We start from the raw sequence: 13,447 nt of genomic DNA, 5'->3' as shown, positions 1-13,447 counted from the left end.
ATTGTATATTTTTGAATTTTCATTTTGAAAACATCCCTACTATCCCTGCTTCCCTACTTCCTACTAATATTATAAATGCGAATGTAAGTTTGTTTGTTACGGTTTCACGCGAAAACTAGTCAACCGATCATAATGATATTTTGTACACATATTCTTGGAGGCATTAAAAATAACATAGGATACTAAAAAAAAATTATATAAGATAAAAAAATTGAAAATTATTTATTTTTGTTGCAGTGAAATATATTTTAACATTTGTTGTTGTAATTCAATAAAGCCTATTTTAAATTTTCGAAACTTCATTGTATGTAATTATTTTTAAAAATTGATAATCCCAGCCAACCATCAAAATAAAGTTCTCATATCGATTCATTTCTTTTGTACTGACACTTATTTAAGGGCATAAAAGCTAGTATTCCATATATAGAACTGAGTATTATTTGACGAGCTGTTGTAAATTATTGAACATTTTTAGGGCTAAGTCATCAAATCTCAAACGTTTTTTTTTTCTCCTAATTATCTAAGCCTTTTACGCGATATGACAAATCTTGAAAAGTAGCACCTCGAAAATTATTATACTGCACAAAATCCGCACTTTACTCATCTTAGTTGGCTCCGCCCTCATGTGAGCCTCAAATTAAGTCATTAGAAGGAGTGGGGATAACTCTGGGCCGCCTTAGATATTTCAGATCTTTGCTGAAATCTCAGCTAGTTTTCAGTTCACATATCGTTCTAGCATAATCGAATTATAGAAATCCGTAAACAAAACATTAATTTCAATTTCGTGTGTCAAATTATCTTGTGAATTTTAATTGAAATAATATCATCTTTTAACCAGTTCCGACGTTAGTTTTGTTGAAGGATGCAATTTGTTTTCATCATACAGTGTTTCAGTGTAAATTTGTAAATTAATAAGTTCAGTGATTGGACACGCCTCATAATAAGTGTTAGTATATTAGTCTGAAAAGATAATTCTCAAGTTACTGGTTTGCTGAAGGAGAATAAATTATGAACATACTTTTTCATGTCATGTGAATCAAAGTTCAATTTCGGTTTTTACAAAAATCAAAAGATTGTTCAACAACTTATTCCAGTCAGAAATTAGGGAGGACATTTTTTAGAGAATTCATTATTCAGTAATAGCAAGTTATTCATGAGAATAAAGAATGTTAATATATCGAAACAATCAATTCCAATAAGATTTTTGAAATAAAACGTGAAATATCGAGAAGAATCGTTATTCTCATTACTTAGTTGTATTGTGGCAAAATACATTTTATTTCAAGAGTATACTTCTTCAATCCCAATTTTTTTTCTTTTATAATTGGTTATGATTGAATCATTTATTCTTCATTAACCATGATTTTGAAAAATTGTTATTTTCATTTCGAGAGAGTTGAAACGATAATTTTTTAAAAAAATTCTACTGTTTATCCTATTCATTCCTCATCATCCTAATTGAATAACATGGTTTTTGTATGAATGATTTTGGAAATACAACTTGTCAGTGAAACTACAGGAATAATTTCCCCTCAGATTGAAACAAAAAAATTATCGTGAAAATATATGAAAAATCTGCCCGAAATAGAGATTTCAAATCAGCCAGAGCCACTGAGAATGATTTTAATCGTTTCGGATTTCATAACATGCATGTTGGCATTAATGTTCAACTCTCAGGCTATACAATTGATTTGACCTACATGATAAATCTCAATTTAAAAAAATATTTTTTTGCCTCTTAAATGAATACAATACAGTTTTTCCAAGTAGAGAGAACTGGACCCACTATTGTTTATTTTCAATTGATTTGATGAATATTATTCGTATCAAACTACGAATTCATTACAAAATAACGAAATCTTTTCTATATCATTGAACACAGTGAATTTCAATGAAACCAAATAAATGACTAGAACAGTTCATATACATAAGTACAATCTGATCCACACAGATTTGATGAAACTCCAAAAATGTTTATGAAGGAATATTTTAATTGGTAGAATAAATCAAATAACTTGTATTTATATTGGTGATGGAAATAACCTTCATTATACGTACAACAAAAATGTTAACGAAATATTTCTTCCATTTTCTTGATTTTTTTGGAGTTTCAAAGTTCCAGATTCTCAAAAATAAATAAATCAGTCTGATGAAAACACTTTCCTCACATCATATCCTCAACTCCTGATGATGCCAACCTGATTATCAAAATGCGCGTCAGGAGACAGTGTTTTTTGTTCTGGTGTGGGAAAGTATTTCCGTTAGATTCATTTAACGCCAGAGGTTTCAACTCTACCCATAAAGGTCAATAAATCAGCTCAACCGATCAACAGGTCTAATATAAAGCACTGAAAAGTCTAATTAAGTAGTCAGAAACTTGTATTTATACATTTTGCCCTCAAAATACCATTTTTGTACTTATGATGTACTGTTTGGAACCTTTGTTGTAGTAATGAATATTATCGGAGTTCAATCGCAACACCAAACCGTTATTTTAAACACTTGGACACGTGTTTTAATCATCATTAGATCGTCTTTCTCTTGAAGATGATCACTTGGTGGTAGAAACACGTGTCGAGGTGTTAGAAATAACGCTTCAGTGTTACAAAATACAATAATTGAAAGAAACTGATTCAATGGATTATTCAACTTTCTTCTTCTTACAATGGCTGACGTTTCAGTCTCAAAACCTAAAATTCTTACTTAAAATCGTCTCGATTGAAAATAAGTAAATTTTTTCAACTCCTCTCTTCAACTTTCTAGGATAAGTAACTTTATATCGTAAATTAATAATTTATTGACCATGTTAACATTATCTTCGGATATAACTTTACTTTTCTGATTTCTTATTTGTGAATTCCAATAAAAAATTGTTAGGCTGTAATAAAATATTTTTAGTTTAGTTGTGTATATCAGGATTGCCATATTATTGAATACAGTCTGAAAACTCAAAGTAAACAAGAATTTGTTGCTAGTTTGAAGGTGGTTGACAATGTGTTGTGGTGTATTTTATCAGTTCGGACTTCCATTGTCTAATATAATACAAATTAATTTGAAATCCGTGAAAAAAATCAAAAAGGTTAACCGAAAATAACAATTTCATTAAACAAAAAACTGAAATTACAAAGAAATAACATTCGGTTATCACCCGAAGGCGATTGTGGATACTAACAATAGCAACGTCGTGACGTAACTTGGTTTGAAATCTTTTAATTTTCATTTTTCATTTTTTGTTAATAATATTTTCAATTTTTTAATTTTCAGCTTTTATTAATATTTCTGTTTTTTATTTTTTTGTGGTTGCTGCTTGTATGTTATTTCTTTGTTATTTCAGTTTTTTGTTTAATAACATTTTTATTTTCGGTTAATCTTTTTAATTTTTTTTTCAATGATTTCAAATCAATTTATATTATATTAGACAATGGAAGTCCGAACTGATGAAATAATTTGTTGCTAACGATGAAAATCACATTGTAGTGTGGTTCACGTCCAATTTTCATCATAAACTTGAAGACAAAACCGCAATCAATAAATGCGTTTTTTTTCTGAATTCAAAATAATACATACTCCCCAACATTGGAGAAATGAAATATTTTGAAATTTCGATTCTAGTAGCTCTCACGCTAATAAATCATTTTCATCCTAAATTTAATAACATGCAAATGTATCAGTTTTCAATTCAAAATAATCTTGCTTAGCTGAAAATTTTACGACACATTATGAAGAAGCAAGCAAAAGGTACTCTTTTGAAAGTTCAAACATACATTCAGCCATGATAAGTTATCATATGAATGTAAATGTAGAATTGTATGAATCTTATTATTTGAAGGTTGGAAGTGGATACACTTTAAACATGCCTGTATGAATCTAGAATCCTGGATATCGATAATAACTTAATCGTTGTTGAAGACGATACAAAAAAAATCACGTGCCTCATTTTAGGTGACAATGAAAATATATCGCTGGCAACTAGTGTTTTCACAAAATTCGGAACTTTGAGAAAAGCTATTGTAATATTTTACAGCAATATCCCAAAGTTATTTGTAAACATTAAAATTCGCATTGTTACACTCAAGTTTCCACGTGTATATCGGCTAAATATTTTTTTTTATTTCAGGTCAACTGCTCTACACAGAAATGAACTTTCATTCACTGAAGAAAAAGTTACATATAATTTTCAATTAATCGCAAACAAGGTGCAATAAAATCACGTGTGAACGATCTTTTAAAGACTTCCAGTTGGAAATGTATACTTTTGATGGACATGTGTCAGAATTCGCCAATGCGAACCAGGATTACAATGGCAGGACCCTTTGTTCAAATAATTCAAGGCAGTTTTCTGTCAGCAGCCTGCTAAGATTGGGCCACAAAAGGCAAGCCTCGGATGTTGATTCATCTGAAGGTGAGTTTGTTTTTTTATTATTAATATTTTTTGGTGAAGAGAACACGGAAGTGAATCAAGGTTATTTCTTTTTGATAAATAACGGTTGAGATTTACTCATTGTTGTCTATTGTGGAATTCAAGTTCAAGGTTGGAACCTCTTGTGTCGTCTCTCACCAATAGAGATTTTCATGTTCTGTAAATACACACATACTTTTTATTTCATTTCCATATCACATAAGTGAGTTCGAGTTGGGAGAGTTTCAACTATTTATTTTATAATTTCTGTAGTAAAACTACTTGTGAAATAACATTACCTCCTTTAGATATTAAATAATGAAGATTGAAATGCAACAGTGTGAGAAGGTTTGGAAATCAAAGGTTGTAAAAGTTTGGAAAAATACAAATGTTGAGTAATCAATTGTTGGAAATGATAGGATTTTTGAGAATGTTGAACAACTTCATCTGAATTTTGTTGCGAAGTTTTATATTAGGTAGAAGGAATTCTTTACTTAATTTACACCATGGGAATAATGAATATAAATAAATCATTCATGTCATGCGATATGCGATATTAATTTGGAAAAAGGACACAAGAATCTTTTTCATAGACATACAGGAACATAAAATATTGTATAACCAATGATTTCCAATCTGATTCAACAATTCGCCGTCAACGAATTTTGCTACGCAAGAGTTTAATAAAAATATTTGAATATTCATTTGCTTTTTTCAACTCCAATACTCAGATACCAACGAGAAAAAAAAGAAAAATACTGAGGACCAAAATTAAGACGGATTTTATTCCATTAATAATGAACTCTGAGAATAAATTCATTTCTAAAACATTATAGAAGAACAAGTGATATTTGAATACTACAAACCTTTGATTTTCTACAAAGCAGTTCGAATACGAAAACTAAATTATTCAAAGCTTTGGATACGTACCTGTGGAGTACGGAAAAAAGTACACATAGTATATCAGCTGAAAAATTGAGTGATGATAAGAAAATAATGATTTCTTCACGAATATTTGCCGAAATAACGATATTCTGATATATTTTCTACATGATGTGGAGAATATTTATAAAAGAGTTTAATCATGTCTCAAGTTTGAAAATTCTAGGTGGTCAACATAACGTACCACCAGAAATATGTTTTTGTCAGACTCCAAACTTCAGCACTTTTCAATTGAATTACGAAAAAATTGAAATGTATTTGTAATTCCAGGTATTTTTAGAATAATACACATGTGAAAATCAATATACTTTGAATTGAAGAAATATACGTGTTATTCATTGCACTGCAGTAATGTCAGTAAGAAAATGTCAATACATTCAATTTAGATTATTCTTAGTTTAAAAAACTGCCTCAAAAAGTTGATTGTATGGAAACACTGCGTAGATACAAGTCGATTGAATATTTTTTATGGAGGGTAGAACTGAAATCTCTGAAGTTGAATAAATTCATAATGAAAACTACTGCCACACACCAGAACTGCAACATTCTTATCGAAGGAAACTATATCAATTCCTAATTCTGACTTCGCCCATTTATATCTACCGCAGTGAACTTCCACTATCACGTTTAATTATGCATCAATGATTTTCCGAATACAAATCATCGGGAAACTTCCCAGGGAAGTTCCCGCTAATTTCAACAGAATACTTAATATGAAAAAAATGGACTGTTTGGAATGAGACTTTTATAACTCTTCATAGTTCTCATGCCAATATTTCTAAAGCATTCAAAAATCTACTGTATCGATCAGAAAAAATCACACAGCTATCATTAATGTCATGACCGTTGAGCAAAATAGACTCATTTCAAAAATCTCATATGGCAGCATGCTCTTTAAAATGTGTTCTGATAACTCGTTTAGTGTGACCAATACACCCCACTCATTTCATATATCTTCATTTTTTCATTTTCCATTATTATCTTTCATCTTATCTTGCACAGTTACCTATCACTTGTTGGAGAGAGCAACACTCCCATCTTAATTTTTTTTCTTTGTGTTTTTGAAAAGTTGAAAATTCACGGAGATGTTCCCTAAATGAACGTTTCCTGATTTTATTTCTTTATATCTTATCTACTGTGTATGAAGTATACTCACTGCTTGCAGCTATGTTTTTGCTAACATTTTTCTGAATATCATATCTTGCTCTTCTTTAAGATGAATATTTCTGAATAAAATCGCGAAATATTCATCTCTCCCAACTACCAACATCGTAGGTTCTGGCAAATGCCTGCCAGAAAACAACTACTACCCCGGCTAATACCACGCTTGATATTGAATTATATCCGATAGACATTAATGCAAGATTTTTCACAGAGGTTAGTCTCGCAGATGTTTCTCGTTCATCAAGCAGCAGGACCTACAGAACGATTTCGAAGAATTACCTCTCATCAGAGAGAAAAGGGCTTTTGTTGTTTTTGTTTATTGGTACATGGCACTAAACTTCCTTTTTCGAAAGTCTGGAGAAGCAAAGGAAGCGAAGTTTTTCACTATAATTTTTTTCTAAAAAACAATTGATGTATGTTTGATAGTGAAAGTTTACCCTATTAGATTTGATAAGTAAGAAATTAGAGACACCAAACTTAGATGAAAAAACGCGCATCGAGAAGTGTGTTGCAGTACTATTATGTAGTAGTAGTGCATGTTTTGTATCAATATGAAAGTTTTTAAAGAAGAAATACAAATTCTCGATTAACCTTTTTGATGCCCTAAATTGGTGATATCTAGGTTCAAAATCAAACTATTAGCTAGTTTGCAATCTAGAGGATTTGTGTGATTGTGGGTCTCTCTGCTATTCTAAAAACGAAATTGTATCAAGACAAATCATCATGGAATTGGACACCCGACAAATTATGTGGCATAAAGAGTGCAATTGTATATCTTATCAATCATTCGATCATATTTAAATTGCACCAGATAATACAAATTGATATGAACAGAGTTGAAGTAGAATATTGATTTAACATTCTCGAAACTTCCTCTTCTGAGGTTCACTTTCTGTGCTCGTATGTATGTAATTTGTACAATAATAATTTGCCCAATTTATGAAAATACATTAACAACATCACATAAAAATGAAACATAAAAAAATTGCTACTCACATAATCATTATTGACCTGAACCATAACCCAATTGATATTTTATGTCTATGATCAAACCAGTTGATATTGTCAATATCAGCAAGATTATTAACTATTATGTTCATTGATCTCCCGAAAAATGATATTATCGAATACGATACCTTCTTCGATATCAATCAGACATTGTCCATAACAAATTATAGCCTTCCACTGTCGGACTATTTGAAGTGTCGAAATTATATGCTTTGTTAATGTGCAACAAGTAATTGACATATCTCAGTCATATCGAAATACTTCAGAGCATTACAAGTAACCTTCAGACGTGTGTTTCACTAACCAAGTTAGCATCATCAGAAAAGGACTCCCAACTGAGTGTGTTCTGACATTGTTACTTTATTAGGAAAAGCTGGAGTTTGAGTGTTGGTCCCTGAAGATGTTGAGGTATTCCAGATATTGAAGCAAATTTTGAATTTATGTTTTAACCATAATTTATAGTCTATGTATATGTCTATGTTATTCAATTGGAGAGAGAAGCTTCTTTTCTGTAGGAACAGAATTCAAGTGCCTCACATTAAATTAACAGGTGCCAAAACCAGAAGCTGCATAGAGGTTTGGATGTTTTAGAATTCGCTTAGAAAGTTTTTTTAAGGACAAAACACAAGCACCACAGAAAAATCCTTAAGGCGCTCTAAGAGTGGTGCCTATGCGAAAGTAGTGATTCCATTGGATTTGAATCGCTGTGGAGATTAAATCTATTTGGAAAAACTTCCTAAGGACGTTTATTCCACATGAACGCAGGTCTCTAAATGAAAGAGTTTGAAGTGTACTGAGTTGAACCTCGAAACGATGAACAGCCACAGGAAGTCGCGTATTTCTGATATGTACCGCTCTTGGGGGAATCAAATGTGCCAAGTCACTTGAACATTTCCCCTGAAAGTATCTTCGATGTTCCAGACTATCGAAGTTGCAAGTGATGTTCACGTCTCCAATCAGGCGGATGGCTCTTTTCTGGATCAAATTCAGCAGCTTCAGGAAATGCTTACATGTGAACAATACTTCAAAGGAATTATCTGAGCTTTATAAAGTATCAAAAGTTGCTGAGGTGTGTACAGCAATTTCAGCGACATGATTGTGCCAAGACATATTGGTGTCCAATTTAACCCTCAACAAACTTATCGTAGCAGAAAGTGGAATTGTCTGACCTAATATTATTATAGCAGAGGAGCCCACGATGAAAATGGGGATTTACTCAAGCGTCATTGAGACATATTAGGTTGCAAAGCTTGGATGATGAGGAGAAAAAAATGTTATATAATATATACCTTTTCATCGGTGGGGGAAGCGGCTATAGATTTTTAAATATGTAAGAAAATACTGTTGTATGGACATACTCGAGCGCGTCAGATATTGATAGCATCAATGTTTTTTAAGGGGGTGTTAAGTGCAACAAAAAAAGCTCTCATTTAATGATCTGACGGTTTCGATCTGACGCAAACTCGCGGATATTATTATAATGTGCAAAAAAAAATCGCCATTTTGAAATACTCAAGCACGTCAGATTAAGGTATATATGGTTCATCTTTATGTTTTAGACGTGCTGTCTCATAATCTGATGATTATCTAGAGGGATTCGCTTAATCTGACAAAAACAATTTTTTTTTCAATCATTGAACTTAATTAATTGAAAAACTCAGGAAATAGCATGCAAATAAGTAAGTGTATGTTTTTTAAGTAGAATACCTACTTGTATTTATAACAAAATAATTTTTAAAAATTTCTCGAAAAAATTAAATTTTTCATAATCAATTGATTAATTACTTACTATTGTATAAGTTTGAAAATGTCCTTATAGGAGGAAACTGCAGTAACGTTAGTTACAAATAAAAGTGGTGAAAAACATAGAAAGTTCAATTTCTCTTTTCTTCATTATGATTTCTTACCACGTAGTAACGGCTACATCCCTCAATTAATTGATTATTCAATCATCATCTTCATCACGAACGAGTCTCTGTGATCAGTTGTGATGGCGTCATGACAAAATAATTCAGAGTGGGGACGGAGTGATAGAGTAATAGATAGAGAAAAAGTGAATAGAGAATAGAAACTCGGAGAGGAAAATATAGGTATCACACAGCTGCACGCATTAAATTTTATCGACGAATTTTTGTTATCGTTTGTTTTGTTTGTTTTTGTTTTGAAATCGTCAGATTATATATTTTTCGTTATCCTTGAATTATTTCCTTCAAAATAAAAAAAAATTGCTACGCTCGAGAATTTCGAAATAATGTTATTTTTTTACAATTTTGCTGCCCTCCCCTTTTTGTACGTCACTCTCAAATTTTCAGATTACTGGAATACACACTTTTTAGCAGGTAATTAACTATTTTAATCTGACGCGCTCGAGAATTTCTGATAATCAATTTTTTTTTACTAATCTGATCCTTTATCCCTCACAGGCGGCCTTATATATGGGGCTCATATTTGGTGGAGGTACTTAACCGGGTACAAGGTATCCCCCTGTATATTAATCTGCCACGCTTTAGTAAATCCCGAAATCCCCGCTTGGGCTCCCCTATTATTATATGCGGTTGTGAGACATTTATTTTTTTGAAGAAAAACGATGCTTGAGTTTTTGTGGCATTGAATCGAACCCGGTCATTTTCACCCCAATTCGAAATTACTTCTAGATCCTCATTAAGATATGCAACTTCCTGCTGCCGGTGAAGATGTGCGTTATTCGCCGATGTTCTAGAATCCAAATGGAATGACGAAACAAGTGTGCTGTCGTCAGCACAGCAATATATTGGATTATTGGTTTTTTACAATAAGTCGTTGATATTCAATAGAAAGAGGATTGAAACAATATAGATCCCTCCTGGGAAACACCAGCGTTGACGGCAAAAGCATTCGAGAGATATCCGTCGACGGTCACTTGCAGGGTACGTTATTTTAGAAAGCTGAAGAGCTATTCACAAAAATGATACAACAAGCCATAGCTATGAAGTTTAGCCAGCAAACCCCCATGCCACACACGGTCAAAAGCTTTAGAAATATCAAGCGCAACAGATCTTGATTCTCCATGTTTCTCTATTGTGTTATTCCTAATATGGGTGACATACGAAAGAAGGTTTCCTGTTGATCTTTGTTTCCGAACACCAAAGGAAATAGCGGTGATTTTGCCATATAGAACGGTGACCACTTCATAGTTTGTGCAATATTATTTAGTTTCGCCGTATTCATGAAGATACTGATACTATGAACTTTCCAAACCTGAAGAAAAAGCTACAATTTTGAATTTTCACGAGCTTTCATTCAACTTGCACTGTTTGTATGAACGTATCTATGATATGTGTACCGAATGCAAGACCTCTTCAATCTTTAAATTTTCAGCTTGAGTTGTCGTTTTGAACAGGACAACAGCTGTTAAATGGAAAACATTCTTTTTTTTGAAGATCCGGATGGAACTTGTACTTTTCTGATATCCGTCGAGCACTTGATCAACTCGTGCCCGTTGCTATGGCCTTTTTTTTGTACTGAAGTTACATTGAGCAGATTACAAAACGACGACACGTGTTCCACTATAAAATTACTTCATCAGAAGTATTCATACTGAAAATGAACGCAGTGAAACACGTGTTGCGGTTTTGATAATTGTTTTCATCAGTCTTCAACAGCAAAGCAGCAATGGATAGAGAATTGAAAGCTCCTCTCATTCAAAAAAATGAAAGATGATACCATATCTCAGAGGGTTGAAGATTCAGCAATGGTTTCAGGTGATATAACTTGAACCCCTCAACCAAAGTTGACAGGATTTTGAATTCTTGTGGAAAGCTTTTTCCCTGGTTCTTCTGCCTGGCGGTACGTTGTCAAAGACTAATCCTGGATTTCCCACACTGACTACCTGAAATTGAAAAAAAAAATAGACCAAGACATTACAAACTATCAAAATACATTTCCATCGAGAACTCAACGAGATAAACGTAATATCCTCAATAACGCAAATCGGTTATTTCTTTGAACAGCTCCAATTCCTCGAAAAATGATATCATCGCATGAACGAATATCACATTTCTGTATTTTGCCAAACAGTAGTACCATTCATTACTCAGTGACCACAGTTATCTTTTGATCTCCTTCTTGATACACTTTGATCAGTCGTACGGACATCTAGTGGGGACAGACGAACAGAAAAGCGGCGTTTGTGTGTAACGAGAGTAATTGCTTGATGAATTGAGTTTAAAAAGGCCCGTTTTACTTGTCGAGGATGTGCGCTTTTAGAATGAGACCAAATATAAATGTATCTGAAGTTATTTTATTCCTGCGGTGTTCGGAAGTATATTTTAGGACGTCTACCGAAGTCAGTTAATATAATAGTGTGAACTGAGTCCATCTAATTTTTTTCATGAATGTATTCAGTAACAAATATTGATTCCATTATGCTTTCATCGGGGGGAAAAGAGAGTATTGATTATTTTATAGCTTTATTACAAAAAATATAAAAGAAAGCGACCAAAATTGAAAGCGACATTGATTGGAATATGAAAAACATTCATAGTACTGTTCATACAAAATATTGAAATTGATTGATTTCAAAACAGTAATGGCAGCGAAAATCGGATTGAGCTTTGCATCAATTTGGAACCCTGGTTCACCTTTCAAATTCGTTGTTTAATTTTGCAGTCAATTCTGAAGATATCAACTTTCTTAGCGGGTACATTAGTGCCACTTTTCGCTTAGCATCCTTCTATTTACGTCAGAGGAGTTCAAATACCGATCCGGCTTGATACAAATGATGACATCGATGTCCATATATCATTGGTAAATATCTGTATCGAATTTCTGCCTTTTTCATTTGAAAAATGGTGAAACAACAGTCAAATTATTTAGTAACAAAAATATCTTTCAATTAAAAAAATATTCTATGATGGAATTGGCCGATACTTGATGAAAATCCATAACTAACGTATTCTATAGACACTTTATTGTGTAATTTTCACTAAATAGTTCCCTCGGGCGTATCTTAAAGACACGCCCGAGGAAGCCATTGTATGGCGAAACACGGGTTGCGTTTTTGTAAAACTATCTAGTGAAAATCACACAATAAAGTGTTTTTAGAATACGTTAAAAAATATTCTTTCTAACTTTCAAGAGTGTTCTGAAAAAAAAACATTACAAAATGAACAATCAATATTTGTCTAATGTGTAATTTGATATAATACATTTTTGTGCAGAGAATTCGTATACGTTTCCGCTGGAAAAGTTTGCACAAAGAGCAAAAGTAGTTATCACAAGATGAAGCCTTCACCTCATTGGGCTACAGTAGGCGCCTGATGAAGGATGGAGGTCCTATTATCTGCGCAGAAACTCTTGGAAATACTTTTTCCACACTGGAACAAAACTTCTTTATCTCAAGGCACGTTTCGCTAATTTGGAAAAACCTTTTCAGGAAGTTAATTCCACATAAACGCAGTTCTCCAAATAAAAGAGTCCTTAAACACTGACGTTCAAGGTGTACTTAGTTGAGCCTGAAAACGATGAGCAGCTACAGTCCCTCGCGTAGTTCTGATATAAACCGCTCTTGCTGGAATCAATTGAGCCAAGTCACTTGAACACTTCCCGTGAAAGTATTTATAGAAGAGAGACAAATCCCCAACCTTTTTTCGATGTTCCAGACTATCAAGGTTGCAAGTGATGTTCGCGTCTCCGACCAGGCGGATGGCTCCTTTCTGGATGGAATGTATCGACTTCAGGGTTTGCTTAGGGGCGGAGCTCTATACATGAGAACAATACTCCAAAGAGGGTCTGATCTGAGCTTTATGAAGCATCAAAATTCACTGAGGTGTGTACAGTTTTCTAGTGCGGAAGAGTGTTCCAAGCTTTTGAGAAGCAGCCTTTGCAATGCCAGCGACATGATTGTGCCAAGACATAAGAAGCAGAAAGCGAAATTTTCACCTCAATTCGAAATCA

The 13,447-nt window shown here is 33.0% G+C and overlaps 1 protein-coding gene across 2 annotated transcripts in view; it reads left to right on the top strand.

Annotated features, from left to right (window-relative positions):
• The first annotated feature begins 711 nt into the window (after positions 1–711).
• Positions 712–13,447, top strand: part of LOC141483357 (retinal homeobox protein Rx3) — a 30,259-nt gene continuing 17,523 nt past the window's right edge. The window contains exons 1-2 of one of the 2 annotated variants that reach the window (XM_074177902.1): positions 712–946; positions 4,118–4,402. In XM_074177902.1, coding sequence (XP_074034003.1) covers positions 4,246–4,402 — 157 coding nt within the window. In that variant the 5' untranslated portion in view covers positions 712–946; positions 4,118–4,245. Of the gene's footprint in view, positions 947–2,289; positions 2,305–4,117; positions 4,403–13,447 lie in introns of those variants that run through there. The other variant, XM_074177903.1, reaches the window with a different exon arrangement.

The sequence above is a fragment of the Leptinotarsa decemlineata genome, unplaced genomic scaffold (genome assembly GCF_025532065.1).
Source record: "Leptinotarsa decemlineata unplaced genomic scaffold, Ldec_3_MD MMD2_tig00003335_RagTag_RagTag, whole genome shotgun sequence".
In the NCBI taxonomy this organism is placed as follows: Eukaryota; Metazoa; Arthropoda; class Insecta; order Coleoptera; family Chrysomelidae; genus Leptinotarsa; species Leptinotarsa decemlineata.
The sequence above is the reverse complement of the archived record's forward strand: the minus strand, read 5'-3'. Positions and strand labels throughout refer to the sequence as shown.